This window comes from Thalia democratica, chromosome 1 (genome assembly GCF_965202585.1).
Source record: "Thalia democratica chromosome 1, ktThaDemo2.hap1.1, whole genome shotgun sequence".
NCBI classification, from domain to species: Eukaryota; Metazoa; Chordata; class Thaliacea; order Salpida; family Salpidae; genus Thalia; species Thalia democratica.
In genome coordinates, this window is record NC_139165.1 from 72,849,668 (window position 1) to 72,872,978 (window position 23,311).

General features: G+C 25.7%; 1 protein-coding gene across 1 annotated transcript; it reads left to right on the forward strand.

Moving 5' to 3' along the window:
• The first annotated feature begins 339 nt into the window (after positions 1–339).
• LOC145830746 (zinc finger protein 474-like) lies at positions 340–5,463 on the forward strand. The gene is made up of 8 exons (XM_082938289.1): positions 340–550; positions 975–1,114; positions 2,203–2,292; positions 2,485–2,659; positions 2,832–2,971; positions 3,379–3,468; positions 4,555–4,729; positions 5,067–5,463. Exons 1-8 carry the CDS (start codon positions 373–375, stop codon positions 5,210–5,212), a joined length of 1,134 nt encoding a protein of 377 aa, XP_082794415.1. The 5' UTR covers positions 340–372; the 3' UTR covers positions 5,213–5,463.
• The last annotated feature ends 17,848 nt before the right edge of the window (positions 5,464–23,311 follow it).

Here is a 23,311-nt window from a genome sequence, read left to right on the forward strand (position 1 = left end):
AAAAACATTTTAAAGCCGTACTTCTGACTTTTTTGTATGATAACAATAAACTAACAGGCTATCCAAACTTTAAAGTTTTTTTCTCAAAGAAGTTCCTTATAACGTTACTTAGTTTACAACCATGCAATTTATTTTATTAAAAGTAAAAGTAGTCTTAAAAGCTGTCTTATGTGATTATGAAAAAAAAGCAGCGTATAAATTAAATCTCTGAACTGTTTAAAGTATAACGAAATGTCAGTAAATAGTTTAAGTAGCAACCTTACTGTAGTGTTTTTGTAAAGTGTTACATATACAAAAAAAAAACTGTTAGCCAAAATTAGTACTTGAATACAGATCTTGATTTTTGATATGTAAGTAAAAATTATTACAAACATGAAACCAAACTTTGTGCTATGTTACATCTGCGGAAACAAATATGGAACTAAAAGCATTTCAATTCACGAACCAAAGTGCCTTGAAAAATGGAAAATGGAAAATAAAAATTTACCAAAGAAACTTCGTAGACCTGTACCAATAAAACCAGTACCAGTAAAAGAAATTAAAATTTCAGGTAGATTGTTTGTATAATTCATTTAGGGTTTCTTAATTAAGTTTTATTCTTTAAACTTTAAATAAATTCTGGTATTTTTCTTTGTTCGTATAATAAAAAAGGTTTAACTGTAAAAACTATGTTGTTATACTTTTTTTTTTGATTTACTTACCTTTAGAAAAAAAATATCTTAACTGTTTTAGTGATTTACATTTCTTTTTACAAAAAAAAATTATAAAAACTGATAGACTACTGCATTAAAACTTTAAGCTTGAATTTTTTCAGCGTATAAGCTTAAGTTTTTTTTAAACAATACCTAATTAAGCCGAAAACCTTTTTAAAAGCATAGATTAAGTAAAATCAAAAAACTATTTTATTATTTACGATTGTCTTTTTATTTAATCATATTTATAATTCATTATTTTAGTTTTAGTTCCCTTTTCAGCTGACGGAAGTTATGATATTGAAGCGATGAATGAGGCAGCTTGGAAAAGTTCACAGAAACAACTAGTTGCTTGTGAAAATTGTGGAAGAACTTTTTTGCCTGATCGATTGCAAGTGCATCTTAGAAGCTGCAAGAAGAAAGTATGTGGAATATAAGTTACCAAATTTTTTGCTGTTTACGTGAAAGTACTTTAGTTAAAAATTTTAAACTATTAGTACAAAAATTTCAAAAACTTTAAATCACAAATAAAACATGTTTAAAACATTTTTAATGCATTATACAATTATGTCTCAATGAAAACATATACTTAATCAAGTAAACTACAAGCAAAAATTTTAATATTGACATTTTGTTTAAAAGGGGGGTTGGAAAACGCAAAAATCAAAAGAGTATAAACTAGAAAACAAAGGCGCAAAGATAATATCAAACAAAACTAGAATTGAAACAAAAAAAAAACTCAACATGATGTGTTAATGTCGTTTTACGTATAAAAAAATACTGTAAAAAATACTCTTGATATGTTTACTCGTTAATTAAAAAAGCTGTAAGTAAACACACTTTACTAATTGAATGATTCACGTTTATAATAAAAACCTCACTAAGCCTAACCGTCACTCTTGTTAGTTACTAGTAAACTCAAGACTATATTTTTTCTTAGCTTTAGTGGTACAAGTAGTGTAAAAAAAACAGTTTGCATTTTTAGGCTTTGTCATACTGCCTCGGAAAATATACAAACTTTAGTTCGAGAAGTTCACTGTTTTCTTTTAAGTTTTTGAGTTCGTATTCACATTTCATATACTTTTATATAAAAGAGGTGGTACATTTTCAAATTTTAAAGTACTGGTTGATTTTTTAAATACTGTCAGGACATACGTATTAACGTGGTAGTAATGAGAAAAAAATACTTTTGAAAGAAAAAATCAGCTAACACAAAATAATAAAACAAATTTAACATATTTAAAAAAGTTAAATATTTTTCTTGCTTTTATGCATACATTGGCAAATTAGAAACATGCAAGTTCAAATTATAAACGTTTATAGCTTTTAGTTAAAATTTGACATCAACAGTTTTAAATAAGCGAATGAATTTAATGTTTTTTTATTCAATTTTACTGACTTCATTTATTAGTTTTTAAGTTATATTCATTTTCAAGATAAAGACAATATAATGCAATAGTTATCTTTACACTTTAACGAATTTTTTTGTTTCAACATTTTTGTTTTACAGGTTATTACTGGTAAAGCTTTAACTGAATCTAAAGGTCCATTGAATAAAGTAAAAACAAACCAAGCGACTTCAAAGATTAATAAAACAAAAGTAAGTTTATGTAACAAGTTCAAATGTACAAAAGTATTTTTGACTTTGTATACAAAATGTATTTTTGTTTGCTTTTTCTCATTAAAAAGACTTTTTTAAAACTAATAATTTGTTTAAAAACTTTAATTGTTTAGTTTTTTTATTTTAGAAACTTTATAATCAACAGTTTTACTTACGTGTTAACTTTTTAAGACCGAGATAAAACCTTCATTTGTCTTATGTTACGTTTGTGGAAGGAAATATGGAACAAAAAGTATTTCAATTCACGAACCAAAGTGCCTTGAAAAATGGAAAGTTGAAAATAAAAACTTACCCAAGAATCTTCGTAGACCAGTGCCCGTAAAACCAAAAGAAATGGAGATATCAGGTAAACAAATTTTTTTTTTAAACCTAGTAAATTTAGTAGTTTATCTTACATCGTGTTTGATTAGCACTTCTATTGCAAACTATTTGTAATAAAAGCTAGTGAAGAAATGTTTGTAACAAAAACCGCTACACATTTACACTAAGAATTGTATTTAAACTTACATATTTTTCAGCTGACGGAAGTTATGATATAGAAGCGATGAATGAGGCAGCTTGGAAAAGTTCACAGAAACAACTGGTTGCTTGTGAAAATTGTGGAAGAACTTTTCTACCTGATCGATTGCAAGTGCATCTTAGAAGTTGCAAGAAGAAAGTATGTGGAGTATAAGTTTTAGTAAAGTTTACATTTTACACAGAGTCAAACATTTTAAAAGTGAACAAAATATTAAAATTCAATAATATTGAGTTCGTAATGATTTCAAACTTGTTTGCAAGTATGATGTTCTTAACTGTAAAATAAATAATGTTTAATTTAAACAACCTAATCAAAAATCCGATTGTAAATCTAGTATTTATAACAACCACAGTGTAATTTGAAACTTAAAATTTTTGTATGCGTCATTTTCTATTATTAATAATAAAAACCTTAGTTTGACTGTTTGTAGTACTTTTATTTTGTTTTTAAAATTTTTGATTTAAGTAATTTAAATTAGACATCGTTAAATATTCTTGAATAAATAAAAAACAACATCGCTCATAAAAATTTCTTATGTTTTTAAGGGTAATACGAACAGTAGTCACCAAGAAAATATAAACCCGATACAAAAGCAAAAACTAGTTCAACAGAAAGTACAAAGTGCTAAAAGAAAAGTAAGTTTGCAATTAAAATTTAATTTTGTTTTAGAACATTAAAAACCTTATTGTTGAAATCTGTTTTTGTATATAAACAAATTTTTACAAGTTGTTGTGTCTAGTTAAAAATTCCCTGTGATTACTGTCAATTTTTTTTTTCAGTGATTAACTTTTAAATTTAGTTCAATTGTCTACTTAGAATTAAGATCGCAAAAATATATTTTCTATAAAAAAAACTAGAGTGCTCGAGACTTATTAAAACGAGAGACCACATACACTTTAAAAAAAAATCTTTTGTAGATTTGTTTTATTAAATAAGTCAATTTTGAATATATAAATAATAACTGCTAAAACAAAACTATGCCTAATAAAGATACCAGTTCTTCTATTAGGAGGATAAAATATATTAAGATAAAGTCAAATAATATCAAATGAGTATGTATGTTATTAACAATTGTAATACACAAAGTATTAGTTAAGAAATTTACTTAGATATTGATACTTAATAGAATAAGACTTTCCTGTTTATAATAAAATGGAGAATATTTATTTTTGTGTTATTTCTAAATATAATACACCGACGAAATAGTTATGTTTCACCTTTATACTTTTGATGTCTATTAGAGATTTTACTAGTGTGAAAATAAATAATGCACGGTAAAGTAACTTTTTTAAGTATTTTGATTTCTCTGCTTAATAAAAAAAATTGCAATAGAAATATGATTGACTTTTATGGCTAAAGCCTTTTGTTTAAAAATAAATTCATGTTTTCAACTAAGTTTAGAAAAAAGTTGTATTAATGATCTAAATAACAAAAATATTTACACTAAACCCATTTATTCAAAACCTATTTTATCAAATTAAACACTTTTTTTCTCGGTTTTATAATAGTCGCTGGAGGTTTAAATTTTTTTAAACGTATTGTTTGATATTTTCTATATTAAATGTATAATGACACTATAAAACATTTATTAATTGCGGCGATCTTATTCATTGTAATAAAGTGAGATATTTATCAAAATAAACTTATAAGTTAACTAGTTTACTTATTTACTATTGTATATATAGTTTTGTACCTTTAGTACTTACTAATACGTTTTTTAGACTGAAACAAAACCTAATTTTGTCTTATGTTACGTTTGCGGAAACAAATATGGATCAAAAAGCATTTCGATTCACGAACCGAAGTGTCTTGAAAAATGGAAAGTTGAAAATAAAAATTTACCAAAAAATCTTCGTAGACCAGTACCCGTAAAACCAAAAGAAATGAAAATTTCTGGTTAGTACTTTTGTTTTGTTTAACAAATTATTTTTAGAAGCTTTTTAATGTTTTTTCTTCTTTAGTTTTAAAGACAAGGCAGCAATAAAAAAAAACCTAAGCAAACACTTTTGACTATAATTTGTGTCTAAATACAAAAACTGTAAAACTTAATTATTAAAACTATTTAGAGTACTCACAAAAATTTTTTAAATGCTTCTCTAACTTTAGGTAAAGTTTAAGCTTATATGAAAACAGTTATTTTCAAGTAAGTTATGAGCAAAAAGCATCCAAGGCTAGCATTAATATTTTAAAGTTCAATAACTCTTATAAATTAAAATAAAAACTCATTTCTCAGCTGACGGAAGTTATGATATAGAAGCGATGAATGAGGCAGCTTGGAAAAGTTCACAGAAACAACTAGTTGCTTGTGAAAATTGTGGAAGAACTTTTCTACCTGATCGATTGCAAGTGCATCTTAGAAGCTGCAAAAAGAAAGCTTAGATGTAGGAAAACATTAAAAAAAATTTTTGAGGAAATTTTGATAGTTTTTTACTGTTACAATTTTACTTGTAAGATCTTTCTTTTTCTAGAAGAAAGCTATATCTTCTACATAAAAACACTACACTGAACATACGTTCAGTACAAAAAACTTTCAAAAGTATTTCGAAATTTGAACTACATCTATTTAAATTTTTAACAAAAAGTACGTAAATTAAAAATAACTTTTCGATCAAAAAAAAATTTAATCAAACTTCTTAAACACATTTAAAATTTTAACATAATTCGTTATTTTTTTTATTAAAATAAGTATTCTTTTAAAAGTTTTTTAGTATGATATACATTTAGTACAACGTTAACTACAAAATAATTTTTAAACGACAAACTGTTATATATTTGCAAAAACTCATTAATTTAATCATTTTTTTACAAAAATATTATTATAGTTGTGTTAAAAAAAAATTTTAAATTGTACTGCCACGATCTTTGAAATATTTAAAATAAAGCTGTTTGAATTTATTTCGTTACACTGTTCATTTGACCAAAAAATGCCAAGTTTAATAAACTTTTAATATGATATTACTTTATGAAAGTTTTCGAATGTTGTATAAGTTATAATTTATACATTTAAAAGCAAATTGTTTTATCACTTGCAAACGGTATTGAGCAGATTTATTTTAGCAGCAACTGGTCAACTTAGTTTTATGTTGAAATATCTTTTTAGTACATATAACATTTCTATGCTATACCTAAATAAAGTATTGGAACTTTAAATGAAATCAAAGAAAATTTGGAATATATTAGTTTAAATAAAACACTTACTATTAAGTCTTGTATAATTACCCTGGATTATGATTTTTAAATTTCAATATCTAAACAAAAACACTCTTGTTTTATAATACTGTAAATATAGTTATTTTCCAAACTGTTCATTTAAAGCAGTCAAAAACTTGTTTAAAAACAATTTCACTTAAATTGATGAAATATAGTTTGTTGTTTATTTGACTTAAAGGTTTTTTCCAATTTTGTTTTCAATCGTTGTTTACAATGGTCAGTTGTATTTGTTAAAGTTATTCTATTTGAATAACATTTACAATTGAAAATCCGCTCTGCGGTGAAACACTCACTGTAATTGTTTCTCTATAAAATAATAAATTATCATGTAAAAGTTAACTTAAATACAAAATGTATTTTTTGTCAATAAATTACTTAACTAGATAAGTAGAAATAAATATGATATTTTTATAAAAGTATCCATTTGAATTACACATACTTTTTTTTAAAACAGATTTTTAAATTATCTACAAAGACTTTACCAAGTATCTTTTTGCTTAAGTTCGCAGTGTCACTTAAGTTCGCACTTTTAAGCGAAATTTCATTTATTTTGATCATTAAAATTTTCCAACAATTACCAAAGAAACTTTTACCTGAAATTAAATCAAGAATGAACCTTTTTAAACTAATTTAACGATGAATAGTGAACATAAAAAAAAACTAACAAATAGTAAAACAGTAAACAACTCGCAACTCTTCAAACGTTTTTAATAGTTCATGATTGATTATGAATATGCGATTATTAATCATGAATATTATAAATATAGATACATATGCATATTAAAATTTGTTCAAGTTTTTTTTTTATTTCAGTAAAATTTTTGATTCGGAGCTCAATAAATGTAATAAAATTGTCTCTCGTGTAAAATGATATTTTAATCTTATCACAAAGTTTTACTACACTAAGATACATAAACTTTTTTTTTAATTTATACAAAAACTAATTGATCACTTAAACCTAAAAGTAAAAACCTTTATTACTAAGCAAAACGAAATAAGATGTTTAATGAGTTACAAATACCATCAGTGTGTACTAAAAATAATATTAAACTGTGGAGTTTTTGGTTAAAAGTATTACGTATGAGATCGCATACATTGGTTGAGTTCTACTTTTCAAAATGCTCAATATGCGAATTTAAGTGACAGAGTATTATCGAAATGCCTTTAAATAACAAATGTTTATATCTTACTCACAAAATTTGTTTTTAATTACTAACCAAATGCAACATAAAAAAAAGTTTAACCTAATTTTGTAAGTAGTTTTTTGATAAAAATGGTAAAAATAAAACCAGCTTGCAAGTTATTTTCATAGCTACGTATTATAGAGTATTTACACTTTAATGTAACTATGTATAAGCGTAATTTTTTAAACAAAATTCTAGACTTTTTAACTTTACAACCAGTAAAGATATTGAAGCTACAGAAATATAGTAGATTATATTATAATGATTTAACTTGAAAAACTTTAATATAGTATTGATAAAACATTCAAACTGTTAAGCCTTAGTAAATATTAGAAACTATACAATACACTGAAGATCTTTTTTGTTTTATACGTTACAGTGACCGGCCAATTGAGTTTATTTTGTTTTACAATGATGTAGATACAAACGTTTCTGATGATTTACAACTATGAAGTCAAACAGTTTTTAAATATGAATATAAAAATACCATTAAGTATATTAGAACTAGTTAAACAAAAAAAAAAGTAGACTTATAAATAGTGCTTTTCTTAAATTCAATGAAATTCATTTTGTATATTTTTTAAGTTTGTTACTTATAATTTATTGAACTAAAACAAATACGCTCCGAATATTTGAACTTAGGACCAGGTGTAAGCAAAAACCTTTTGGTTATCGAAGTACACATCATGTTACCTTTTAAGGTCTTTGTCAGGACAAAGCTATCTCTTTAAAAAGATAAATTTGTGTACTTGTAAAATCAGTAAAAGTTAGTGGTAATGTTTTGTTTCGTTTTTTGAGAAGGTAAGATTGTTTTTAGTAGTTAAATAGTAAAATAAGCAGTCGCTTTCTGTAACTATTGGAGTCAAACTATATCTCTATTTAAAACTACCTTCACTTCACCTAGTAACTTTATTTATATTAAAAATTCACAAAACATTTTTACTTCAATTAGTAAAAGTATAAAAGCCCGAAGTTTTATTTTTGATAACTTTTTTTCAATTGAAAGAAATATATATTAAAAGTAAAAAAAATTAAGTCTTTTGTATTTTTCTTCATTGTATTTTTTAAAAATTAAAACTTTCAAATCAAAATGTTTTTAATAAGATAATTGGTTTAAGTAATCACAAACTACTGTTTCAAAACTTTAAAATGTTTTTTTATAGAAAAAAACATAGTTGATTGAAAACTAATTATCTTATTTAAAAAATGTTAAGTTTACTTATAGGTAGTTATAATTTTCAATTATAAACCTTATTTAATTTTTTACTAAATTTATAATATAAATTAATTGAAATCTGAAATCTTAAGTTTGAAAACAACTAGTACTAATTTGTGATAGTACTCTTTGTAACAATTCTTCTTAAAGTTTTAATAAAATTCAATGAAAATTATAATGCTAAGTTTACAAACAAGTAGTCATAACTTGGAAAGTAATTTGTATAAAAACGCTTACTAATCTTATAACATAACTTGATTATAATTAATTATACTTTAAAATAACTAGTTTATTAATTTGTTACAAATAACTTCTGTTATCACAATAATTTGTGCTCACATTGTGTTACCTTCGTTTATAAGGAAAGTTTTTTTAGTAAAACAAATGTACCTTGTAGATTTTTTTTTATTAAATACATTTTTATAGTTAAATAGTGTAGTTTATTAATAGCAAAGCTTGTATTTTAACTGGGTGCACGACATCTTTAGTTCTGTCATATGAAACTCTAATAAATCTGATCTGTTGTCGATTAAAACTTTCATTTTTATTTTTTACTATTGTAATGTTTTTAGTTAGACCAACACAAATTTTGTTTGTATTTTGTTAAATATAAATAACATTTTAAGATATAATTAAAAGAAGTTACAAAACTTACTAAAATATGGCTATTTTTAGTATTTATGAGTTTTTTAATTTTTCATAATTTTCTTACTTTTTTTACAAGAATAGACTTATAGTAAGATAAAAACGAACATTTTTTATTGTTGAAAAAAAAAATTTATTTGTTCAATGAAATTTTTCTAAAGTTATTATAAGACCTTGAATTGTCATATAACCATTTTAAATCTTTACTAAATTGTGTTTAAAGTTTTTCTTTTAGAAGTTGTAAAAATTTATTAATTTTTGCCTTTTCATTCACTACAGATATTCAAAACCTTTTTTATTTTTAAAAAGATAATAAAAACCTAACATAGTACAAAAAAATATTACAAGTATGCCTTAAAAATTTCAAAAGGCTGTTTTGTACAATTTTAAAGCATTTATATGACTATAAACCTTATGTTTAGGAAGAAATGTATGTATTTATTTAATATTTAACTTTTTATGTGAAAGACTTTAGAGAAGCGTTCTAGAGAAGTTTTTTATCGTCAAAAACTTTTTAAAAAGTCTTTGCAACAACTTGCACAAATTCTTTTTATACTAATTATGTTCAAGTTTAGCGAAGAAATTCTTACAATAATTTTTAATACTTGTGTGTCTTAATAAGATATTTTGTAGAAATAATTTTAAAAAACCTTGTTTAGCACAATAAAACTGGTTGTTATTTAAGCTTTTTTATTTAGATTATTTAAAATTTTTATTACTTTTTGTTATGTGTATATCATTTGTAATTACAACCATTTTTATTAACAGTGTCTAAACAAAATATTTTTATTACAAAATGCCACGTGTAACTTCGCTTCTACCGCGCGAATGGATGGATCCCGCCAAAAGGCCACCCAGGAGCTACTTGTTCAGGTGGCAGCTTGCCCTGCTAGACTCCTACGACAGAAACCCGCAAATTGTCGATTACGTCGACAACTTTTTCCACAAGCCCGTCCGAAACCCCCGCTCACCCCACCCCCTGAAACCCTTCAGAACAGTTTTCGACTTCCCGCCTCTTCCCGCCGTTTTGAAAGACCCCGAGAGGAGGCCGAGGAGGTTGAGACAGTGGCAGAGGGAGATACTCGACTGCTACGACAAGGACCCTTCCTGCAACATGCACCTTTTTGACGACTGGAAAGGCCCCAACAACCCGTTCCAAACCCGTCGATCTGACTCGAAAAGACTCGGCCCGTCAGCCCAGAGTCCAAAGAAGGTTTTGAGCAATGTTGGAAAGCTTGTCGGAGCAGACTCCCCAGACTTCGAACCTCGGATAGATCCACCTTTCAGAACCGTGACGAGGAAGGGATTGAGGAAGGATAGAGAGATCAGGAAGATGATTGAAAATCTGAGCATCTCGGGTGAAGTCGTGCCCTCGCGTAGTCGACCGGAAGAAAGAAGCCGGAAAATGCAGGATTATCAAAAAAAGGAAATCTACGATTCGATTTGTTCAATCGAAAGTATGATTTGTGACATTAAGAAAAAACTTTCTTTTCTTGAATAAGACTCAAAAAACTAGAACTCTTACTTTCAAGCAAATCTTTTTAAACTAAAACAAAAATTGTTTGCTATCAATCGGGAGTTTATCATTTAAAACTTTTGGGTACTTAGTGTTGTTTTACACATAAAATAAACAAATTAAACTGATTTTAATTCATGCTTATTCAACAAATTTATTAAAAATAATACATTATAACCCGTAGGGATAAAGGGATATTTGTTACAATATATTTTGAAACTTTTAAAATGTAGTTCTTTTAATAAACTTTTTACGATGATAATATAAATATTTGTTTAATTATTCTCTGTAATAGAGCATTCTAAGGTTTTACTTAGTAAAATATTTTTGCTCATCGATAATTACTAGTTTGCATTACAAATTCAAAGTATTAAACTTTTCTTAATGTACGTTAAGAAAAAGTTAATTAAATTTACAATAGTACTACTCTATAGAAAGTTAAACCCTTAGGATTAAGAAAAATATTTGTCCTACAATAAAAACAAACAGTAGGCTCAAAACGTCAAATAAACACATTAATTTTGCACTTATTTATAGTACAAACCGTTATGTTATGAAAAGGCCTTTTTTTTTGTTCTAGATACAAATTCTATTTTATACTACTTCATTTGTTATTTAACTGATTCTATAGTCGAAAGCAAAGTTGTCATTAGTTAAAAATTAAAGTAGTTAGTAAACTGACGCTTGGAACATATTCTTATCTTCAAGAATTTTTATAAGTAACTAGTTCACGATAAGATATGACTACTCAATTTAATTCTATTTTTTGATATTTCAATTGTCATTACTTTGCATATAAGATCAAAGTCTTTTATCTTAGAAAGACATTTGTCTTTTTAAATAAGTTTATTGATAACTGTTTTTTTTTACAAAACTTAAAACTAATTTAGTCACTAAAAGTAACAAAATATATAATATCATCTAATTTCAGACTTAATGCACTTATAAGATACTTTCTGTCTTGAACTTTTAGTACTCGCAGGGTTTTAAAAGTTTATTAAACGACAAAAAGAAAGCGCTTAAAAAAACATTGGTTCAAGAATCTAGTGTACAATAATATTTTGAATCTCTGAACTATCGATTCTTATTTTTCGTCTTACTATTTATTAATGTTAAAGATTAACTTAATATTTTATATTAAAGTGCTACAGAATAAAATAATCTGTAAAAGAACTTCTTGCTTGTAGTACTTACAAACGAGTTTTATAAAGTTCATAAAGAAATATATGAAAGCCATATTGCAACTTAGGTATGTTTACAGAACTTTTGATCCGAAGCACCAAAAGCATAATTAAACGACGTGTTGTTTGAAACTTTGCTTCGTCAAGTTGGCTATGTTGTACTATATACATAGCCGTCTTGCAGTTTGTTTTTAGTTTTGGTAGTAAATTAAAAGTTGTTTAAACATGAAAGTCTGTTTTAATTTTTTTACTATATAAACCATCTAAGCAACCTTGTTTTTAAGTAAATCATTTTTAAATGCCCAAAAATTGAATTTAATGTACTTCTTGTACTTTTTTCAATGCTTATATGTTTTTTTCACTAACAATAGTATGATTTTTTTTTATTTAGTATACTTCTAAGGCAGGTCTGCACTAGGCTTTTAGAACCTGTGCAACAAAACTAGGTTTAATAATATGCTGAAATTTTTCTTAAAGTAAATTCATTATATATGATCTCTTCCTTAATACTTGTTTAGATAAATTTTAAATGTTTATTACGTTTTATATTAAAATAGTTCTTAGCAATGCCAGAAATAAAAGTAAAAATTTAAAATAATAAAATAGAATTTTTTAAATTATTATTTTTCCATTTGTTAAAAAATATTGTAATGAAAATGAAGATAAATTATATAATAAGGAACAAATATTAATCAATAATAACGAGAATATTCCTTATACAAAAGAAACTCCATGCTGATTAAAAATCTATTATACTAATCACACTGTGTAACTCAGAGAAGTAGCGTGTTTAAAATGACTACGAGACAGCAAATCTAAAAAATACCTTACCACCGTAAATAAAGTTATAATATACAATAAAAGTTCGTTGTATAAATAACGTTAACACTCATATAAAAGAAAAACTAATAAAATTAGATAAAACTTTTTAGAATGCATGTAAAAACTTCAAGAGTTTACTATATAAAGTCAGAACAAGATACAAAATTGTAGGCGTGGTGTATGACTCGATAACCAAAAAGCTTTTTTTCACACTAAGTTCTTCGACTAAATGTTTTGAGCGCTTTTATTTATCTTTAGAAACATTTTTGTACACTTTTTTAAGTTAAAATTACGTACCAAAAATCTATAATGAAATGCATTATAAGTTTTGATTTAATGTTAAATTATATAGTTAAGTTGTTTTATATTATAAACGTTCTAATGTTAAAAAACAAAATGAACAGTTTAAATCTGACTATTAAAAAAATAAGTATAATAGTTTAAGGTTGTAAGCAAATAGATGAACATTAAACTATTAATATAAAACTTACAAAAACAAAAAAAACTGTATATACTCATAACACAATAAAGTCTGTTTGGATTTTTTTTCTAGTTTTATTACAGTCAAAAAAAAAAACTTCATACTTAAAACAAAAAGACAATTTTTGATTATTTTTATGTTCCAATTTCGTAGTATTTTTAGTAAACAACATATATGATAGTACAGTCACCTCTCGCGAATCTACGCACATTGTGTTCATAGCAAAAGTGCGTAACTAAATGGAAAGTAGGTAATATACCTCCTATATTGACTCTTTTCTTATACTGTGTTTTATTATTTACAGTTTGTTGAATTTACTACTTTTATTATTTACAAAAAAAATTTTTATTCAAGTTGTACAAAAATGTGGTACAAAAAAAACTGTTTATTTGTACACATAGTATTTTTTTACTGTTCCTTGCCCAATTAAGATTAAACTTGTATTGCATGGTATTAGAGAAAGATTTTTATATACAAGTCTTGTCTTAGGTGGGCAAATAACAAATTAGCTACAAATAAAAGATTTATCAAGTTGAAATGGAACTTTTTGCCATAAATATTAGAGAAATTGAAAACTTTACTTTGCTTGGTTTAAAAGTATAAAGGGGGCTTTGACATCTTTTAAAAAAAGTAAAGTCATAGAGTTTTAGACTCCTTATTAATAGAAAAACTAAAAATACCAAAGCCTCAAATTTGTTGAAAATTTACCTCCTCCTATAACAGCCTTAGAACAATATATATAATATTAATTATATTTAAATAAATACAAAAAAAATTAATGACTTTTCAAACTTTGATATGTATTTTTTGAAATTTCAAAATGTATAACTAAACGAGAGTGCGTATCCAAACGAGTGCGTATATGCGCGAGAGGTGACTGAAATTACTTAAATAACTTAAGTTTTTATTTTAAATATAGAAAAACAAAAATCTAAGATTTTCAGTATACAAAAAAAAAGACCTTTTAAGAACTATTTAAGCGTTGAATACGCGATCTTCAGCAAGGTTTTAGTTCAATTAAGTTTAGTAATAAAATATAATTTTCTTTTTAAGTAGACTTATTTAATAAACGTTACTTTTCTTTCAATAGATTGCTTTAATATTTTAGTGTAGTAATAGAATTTTAAAACTTTTATTGTTTATATTGTTAGTATCTTTTTGATCTTTATTTTTATTAGTAGCTATTTTTAAAATTTCATTTTCTGAAATTGTTTAATCCTGAAGTACTTGAGATAAATTTGAAAATATTTTAACAATTTTACCAACTAATTTAAAATGATTTAATAACTATGTAGTTTTCTTTAAAACAAAGTTTATATGGAATATTTTAGTTTTCAAGTTTATAGATTTTTAAATAAGAACTTCAGGATTCAATAAAAGTAAAAAAACAGAATTATTGTACAAACTTAAGTAGTACACTATTATAACTAGTTTTCATTGTCGTAGTAATTTTTTTACATACTAGTTATAAACGATTCTTAAATAATTTTTTGTATATAATTACAATACAAATCTTAAATTTTTAGTGATTGTTCTAGAAAAATTTTTAAGGTGGAAGTTTATTAAACGTTGACGTTGGAAATCAGCGTGAAAAGTTAATAAATGATCAGATTTTGTTAGTTTATGGTTTCAATATATTGAAATCTAAATACTTATATTGATACTAGTTTACTGGGTTATCTTTAATTAGCCTTTTAGTTTTAGTTTAACAAATACTACATTTGTGGATTTAAGTGGTTTTTACTTTAGTTTTAACTTAATTTTATTAGTTTATCGTTTATGTAACTGTTTTATTTTTGTCGAGTTACTAAGTTTGTCAGGTGTTACTTGATTACGTAACTAATTTTATGGTAATTAAATAATAAACAATTAGCTACATAAATGAATACAATATTTTTTACCTTGTTTTATTTTTGGAACAAAAACTTTTTATGTGAATAAAACTTAATACAAGAAAAAAAAAACAAAAATATTAAAAAGAGGTAATACTGTTACAAACGAAGGGTTCTAATAAACAAAAAAAAATCATTTTAAACAAAAACAGTAGAAGATCTAAAAAGTTTGTGCAAAGATTACATCTCCATCCTGAATTCCAAGCGACATAGGACTATCCGCGGGCTGAATGAAATAGGAGCCGAAGCGGAGGCGGAGGCACAAACAATTCTTTACAATATTTTCTTTCTTGCAGTACTTGGATATCAACCTACAAATATTATTATTCAATAAAAATATAATTGCTATGATTTGTACAGGACACTAGAAAACCTTAGTATAAGATATGTGTCTACAGTTTGTGTTTTAAACAGTTTGCAAAAAATTAATGTAGTGGGCTAATTTTAGCTGTGAAAATAAAATTAAAGTAAAACTTTTTATAACACCACATATTTTTATAATTTAGATTATTATAAGTTAAACAAACTGACTTTGCCATTTTCTGCCTCACATTGACTCTGAACTTTCTTTTTCTTCCTTCCTGATTGATGATTTTCAAAGAAACCTCTGAAGGTATGATTACAAGGTTAGAAGCCCAATAAGCATCATGAAAGTTTTCTTTGTCACTAGACTTTGAACATTTAAGAGGACTTTTCTGATCTGAACGTTTTAAACCTTTTGGAGATAACGATTCAATAGAGTTAATATTTAATTTCGAATGGTTTTCTTTCGCGGTTAGCTGCTTCATTGGCCTAAAAATAAAACCAATTGTTAACCTTATTAAGTTCTAATATTTACAGTGCATATTTACTTATAATATTATAGCCATTACTTTAGATACTCTAATCAATTATCTTTAGTTTGAAATATGTTTAGTTTAATTTTCACTATATCATCACAAATTCTGAAAAATATAAACTAACAAGCATTTTACACCAAAATTATGATATTGCTACTTTATGTTGCTATTTTTAGAAAACTATTTTTTTTTTAACAAATCATATTTACTTGTCCAATACATCAATTTTATCGCCTTCTTTCAATCCAATAGACTTTGGCGTGTCTGTATCTAAAATTTCACGACCACGAAATTTAAAATTCACAGAATCTCTTTTGACATTTTTAACTATGCAGTAATTCGTAAACAACCTGCAAGGAAAAATAAACGATTAAACTATGGGTCTTTCTTAAGTTTGATTTTTGAATAAACTATTTTTGTTTGCTTAGCAAAAAATTCTGTAAATAACCTTTCCAGAGTGTTACTGGTATTTATTTTATACTTCAGGTTTTCATTTTCACTAGCAAATTTGTTCAATAATTTTGGTTCTGAAGAATTTAAATCTGCAATGTTTGACTGTGTTTTGTTCACTGAACTAGAAGCATTATCATAACAGTTATTATCAACGTGTTCATTATTTGAATTAAAATCATCTAAACTGGTACTTGCAACCTCAGCGTTTTCAAAACCGTGGTTTACAGGAGCATTATTTATAAAATTTTCCTTGCTGCAATCATCTGCTATATTATTTTTAAAATTAGCGACCTGACTTCTTAATTGTTCTGGCCTTGTTTGTTCTAAGTTATTGTCATTACTTTGCTTGGTTTGGTCGCTTTTGTCAGCAACAAGTTGATTGCTCAATGTGTTCGTAAAATCCCTACAAATAATAACTTGTGAAGGAAAATAGTTACCATAAAAAAAACTTAAGTAGGTAACATAACGATTAACGATACGTTTTTTTTATTAATATTTAACAAAGTGAGTTTGGACTTTTAATATATTATCTAAATTGTGCTTTATTTATTTTAATTTTAAGTACAAATTATTTAATTAAAAAAAAAAGATTTAATTACCTATCAAAACAATCAATATTGTCTCCTTCTTTGAGGCCAATAGACTCTGGTGTGTCTGTTTCAAATACTTCCCGACCATTATACATGAAAAAAACCATCTCTTTTTCAAGACCTCTAGTTTCGCAAAAATCAGCCATCAGTCTAAAAAAGAACGCTCTTTGATTAATTACAATAATCATAATTTAGAGTAAATTTTACGTTAAGAAACTTTTTGAGTATGCTTTAATAATATTAATGATCTTTTACTCATTAATATTTACTATTGTACAAAATGTAAGAATTTTTAAGTAAATTAGTTTTGGTTAGCTATCGACTTTACTTTACAATAGTTTTCTTAATAAATTGTATAGTGTGTACTACTAACTTTTGTAATTTGTTGTTTTTATTAATACTGAAATGGAGGGTTCTACTATTTGTCAAAGTGTTGCTACTGTTGGTATTATCAGCGTCATCTACAAAAGTTTTATTTTCACTGCAACCTATTGAACAATCTGCAAAGTTCTCATTCACTAAAACAGATTTATTTGAACTGTTTACTAAGCTAGAGTCTTTATCTTCATCAACAGCTTCACTTGTTTTATTTTCTTTAACTAGACGGTCAAAGCAAAAAGACTCGTCTTTCACATCTGAACTCTGGAGGCGCTTTTGATCAGTGAAAGTATCTCTGTTATTATTCAATATAGTTTACTTCAGTATAAAAAAGTTAAAATGTGCTAAATAATTGATTTACAAATGTACTAACAACTAGGAGTTAGTATAGTATTTTCTACACAACTTATATTTATCTTCTAAAAGTGTTAAGGTTAAATATTAAGTTCATTTTTGTAGTTAACCTGTATTTAAGTTCAATTACATCTCCATTTTTCAATCCTAAAGATTTAGGTGTATCAGTGTCTTTAATGTAACGACCGCCGTATTTAAAATAGACTTGATCTTTTTCTATATTTTTTGTTCGGCAGTATTGAATCAACAAACTAAAAAATTAACTATACTTAGAATTATTGTTACTATATATTGCAAGGTTAGTGATACCTTACTTAACTTATCAGAATCAAATTAACTAAGTAACTAATTTTTAAGATTTTCTTATAATACCTTTCTAAACAAACTTTTCCATATTGTTGTTTACGTTTGTAGTCATTGATGTTCTAATAGTCTTTTTTTCTTCCAGTTCTCTTGAAGTGATTGTAGGTTCTTGATTATTTACACTAACAGATGTAATGTTTTTTAAAATGCCAGAACTTCCACTCTCGTTGCAAGTTGTTACCTCAGGTTTTTTTGAACCATCTTTATTTGAACAAACTTCAATTTTCGAACCAGACAAAGTGTTTTCAACTGAAATGTTCTCTTTATCAGTTACATTCATTTCTTGCTGTGAAGTTGTTTGATCTTCTATCATTTTCTTACTCTGTTCAACTTGGTCGAAAACTTGATTAGAGTGTTGATCAATTTTTTGGCTCTCAACAAAATTCCTAAAGCGTTATGTTTCTTTTACTAGTCTTTTAAATAAATAAAAGCAGTGTTAAACTTGATTTCTACTATAAATGTCCAAATCAACTACTGCTAACGAAATACATCATATTAAAACTACATTACCTGTCAAAACAATCAATATTGTCTCCTTCTTTTAGTCCAATAGACTTAGCTGTATCTGTTTCGAACACCTCTCGACCATTATACAAAAAACAAACAAGATCTTTTTCAAGTCCTCGAGCATTACAAAATTCAGTCATAATTCTGAAAATAAAAAAACACTTAGTAAAATGAACTTATATTTAAACTAAATTATCAAACAATTGATAAGCTTTAATATGGGTTTACTGCTACTTATCCAACTTAAAAACATAATTCTGTAATTAAACTGAAAAAATTATTTAAATATATTTTTCAAGTTCCAGGGTTTATAACATTCAAAAGTTTATTACCTTTTTAAGTCATTGTTTTTATTTATTTTGTAGTACAGTGTTTTACTGTTCTTTAAAGTTTTGCTTTCATTTGCACTATCAGAATCATCTTCAATTGTTGCATCTGTACTACAACTTGATGAAGGTTCGACACAACTATCATTAGCTGAATCATGTTCATTAAAACTGCTTTTTGATTTTGGTTTTAGCCCTAAGTCAAAAACCTCAGGTTTTGATTTACTTATTTTACCAGAAGTGCCTGTATATTCTGCTACATTAGCTACAGCTTTTTTATACAAAGTAGATTGCAAGCTGCTTTCATCCAAATTAGAATTTTTTTCTCTAATATCAATATTTTCAGAAGCCCTGTAAAATATAACAAATTTGCAGTAATAAATAGTAGTTGAACAGTTGCAAAAACCATCTCTAACAAAAATTGTTTCTTTATATGGTTGAAGTATTTTAAATTACTAAAATCAAACACTTAAAAAACTGTTTTTACTTTTTGTAGACATAAACTATATCTCCATCCTTAAGACCAATTGAAATTGGTGTGTCAGAGTCAATAACAGCCTTTCCTTTGTAAATTAATCCAACTTCGTTTTTTTCAGAATTAAATTTCTCAGAGTACTTGGCCTTTATTCTAAAAAAGAGAGTTACTGTTAAACTCAGTAAAAAATTAGCTATAAAATTAATTCACTTGGTCAGCTTAATGACATTCAAGTACAACTATTCTTAATCAAATATATTGACTATGAAATAAACTAAAAAAATAACTTCAACATTCGTTGGTTGGGATGCATTTGAAACTGGCACTTGTTGCCCATTGTATCTTGAACCTTCAGAGCTACATTTTGGATAACTTTTTTACAAGATTTCAAATGGTTTGGTTCAATAAGTTTATCCTCAAACATTTTCAATTTCTAAACCTGTGGTTTAAGATTAGTTCAAAGTTGTTTATAATCAAACTTTTATATTGAAATTCTTATAGTTTATAATATTAGTAAGTTTTAACTGAATACAACTTATTTCAATGTTAACAAGTATCTTTATAAATAACTAATAACTAACAAGTGTGTTATTAATTTACCCAATATATATACGACAAATACTATCAAGCTATAGTAATATTACCTAGTAACTACTTTTAATGTAACATTGTAACTTAAAACTAAACATAATCTAAGTTTCAGACTATCAAGTAAAAGAGAAAGAAAATTTAAAATGTTTAAATGAATTATACACATGTAAGATAACATTTCTTACAAACAAGTCAACAAAATAAAGCTGTTTATAAATTTCCTTATATGAATGGCATTAAATCAGAATCAAGACTGCAATTATAAGTATCATTATTCATTGAACTAGTGATCACTTTAATTAACTTTGTTACTGTTAATATGATTTAAATGTTAAAATCAATCAATGTTATGCAACTAATTAGGAAGCTATCTATGTTGTCATTCTAGTCAATTAAGTTTAAAACAGTTACATTACAATATGAAGAGAAAATAAAGCATTTCAAAATAAAGAAACACGTTTTGAGCAAAACTCCTTTAGTAATAAACAATCATTTTTTTATAACAAACCACAAAGGCAAAATTGTATTCTTTTCTTTGTAATTTCTTTTGTCAACAGTATCAACGGAAATTAGAAAAGTTATACACAATAATTAAAAATTTATCAACTTGTAACAGAAATTATTTGTTATGTTATTAATTATAAAGGCTTGTATTAGTTTTTATTACACAGCTTTAGAAAAATGAAGTTTTAAAAGTTAAAAGTTGATAAGTTTGTTAAGTAAAGTTATTAATGAACTCAATTATATTAGAAATCAGATCATATTTCTTAATCAAGCTCATGATTTTTTTTAAAACTTAGTTTTAAATATTTTTGAAATTTAAAATAAGGCATCGTTTTTAAGGAATCAGTAGCATAAGTTCAACTAGTTCAAAATTAAATATTTTTCCAATAAAGTTAATATATTAAGGATCAAACTATACAGTATTCTTCTTTTAGTACACTGACATATGTTTTTGTGTGTTAAACGAGTCAACACACAGTAACTTCCTTTTTATAGCTCAGTTGAAGTTTGTTGACTCGTTTAACACACAGAAACATATGTCAGTATAATAAAAGAAGAATACTGTATAAATTGTTATTATTATATATTCCAGTGAACTTGTTTAGCTAGGATCTTTTGATAAATAAATCTTAAATTTATATTTTGAATAGTTATATTAAGGGTCTAATTTTACTTTAGTTTTTTTAGGTAAACTAAACATGCTTATCAACAATTTTTAAAAAGTAAGTGATTTAACCTATTCTAACTTAACTTTGTAAAATGTCAATCTATATGCTGGCAAAGTTTTGGAAATATAGGAAGACCGGAGACCAACCAGTGAATTGATTAACAATAAAAACTTTGATGTTCTGCTACCAAATAACTTTATAGCATGAGCCTTGTACACACTTATGGTTTATAGTTTTAATCATACTAAATAGATTATTTCTTGAGTAGTTAAGTTTTTTATTTAAAACTCATGGAAGTGATTTTTCATAACGGCGTTTTAATATTTTAAATAAATGTAGTGCTCTATTTTATTGTAGTTTTACATGTTCATAATGAATATTAACCGATAAAGTTTAAAAATTAACATAGTTAAAGTATTAAAACATCAAAACTTCTATTGTTACACTAGTTACTCCTACTTGTTGGTCATATATTTTTATACATACTAACTTGTAATTTTTGATTCTTGTTGTAACGATAGCTGCACACATTGTTCTAAATAGAGTATAAAAACGCAAAAAAAACGCGAAAACAGTATAAAAATCACCGCGAGAGAGATCAAGCGTGGTAGTTGAGTCGTTGTAGTCGTGATGGCCGTAACGTGGTTGCGTTAGCATAAATGTTAGTTGGCATTTATTTATGTTCTCGTAGGGGTAGGCGTATGTGTTTATTTTTCAAGCACTATTTTGATTATGTTTAAGATGAACTTTTGAGTCGTTTACTAAGCATTATTTTGTTATTGGGCATTGATTCATACTCTTGCTAGTATTCTTAATTCTCATTTAGCGAGTCAATTAGTTTCTTTTCCAAGATCGTAGAATTTTACATTGTACAATAAACGTTGAGTGTTAATTCATATTCGTTTATTAACTAGAATTTAACCTAGTTAATCTTAACTTATATAACTAGCATTTATTTATAGGCTAGATTATATCAGACCTTCTGTAGAATACGTTTACTTGTAACATACTCTCACTAACACGATTAGTAGCACTAATTTGAGTATGAGCACTAGCAGCAAGAAATACATACCTATGTCAGTATACAACCGCTCGAAGTTAGTTACTGATGCTAAAGAAGGTATGGACGCTGATTACCACAAACCAACTATAAACCCTAAGCCAATTAAGTTAAGATAAGATATTGTAAGAGGTGAGGGTTATATTGTTTTAACTTTAAAAGATTCATTTCAGCATTGAAATACTTTAACTTCTATGTAACAGATAATTGTTTAAAAAATTAAATTTACTAAATGTCAATAGTTCAATATTTTATCAGTATCACGCAGGTTTCTTTTAACATTTTTGCTGCAAGGTTTGTCAGTTATTACTGATTATTTTAATAAAAACTAAACTTTTTACAGTTTACATGGAGTTTGTGATCTGTTTACAATAGCCATATATTTAAAGCATTTAAGTATTTTTCGTGGTTGCTTTGCTACGAAGTTTAACATAAAATTGTTAAGTAAGCTAAGAAAAGCATAGAAGTTTGACTTATTTAGAATAGAAAAAAAATATTTTAAAGCTTAAAATTATTTGTTAGCTAGACAACTAAATTGAAATATTTGTCAGTAGAAATAAAATAGCTGTTAGCTGTAAAGACAAGGTTTTAAGTAAATTAAATTGAAAAACTTGTTGTAAAAATATTGACTTAGTTTTTACAGCTTAATTAAAGTATAAGTTTATTTCTTTAACAAAAACTTCTTTAGTTCCATAATACTAAGTTATGTAAGTTAACTTTAAATAGGCTTGCATATAGAAAAAAAAAAGACGATTATACATATATTTTATTCTAACTATAGATGTACAGAAATAAAAACATTTATTAAAGAAATTTAAATTGGTCTATGACAAACATTCTTTTTTAATTAAAAAAAATAGTTTTTAGAATAGAAATAGAATAGAAAGAATATGTTTTTAAAAGTTAACAAGATTTTGCATTTAACCAAGTTTTAACACTTGTAACTAATAAAGTTTTAGTTTGTAGTTTACTATAATTATCTTCAATAGAAAAGAAAAAAGTTAAAAGCTTAAAAGAAAAAGTTGCACATTTAAGAAACTGTTTATGTTTCAATTACGAAAGAATTTGTACGAACATGTACATGTGTTCATTATTCAGAAAAAGACAACTTTTGCTTTATGTCACAAATCATACTTTCAATTGAACGTATCGAATCGAAGATTTCCCTTCTTTGATCCACCTTCATTTCCAAACTGCTTTCCTCCGGTTGTTTACGCCTCTTT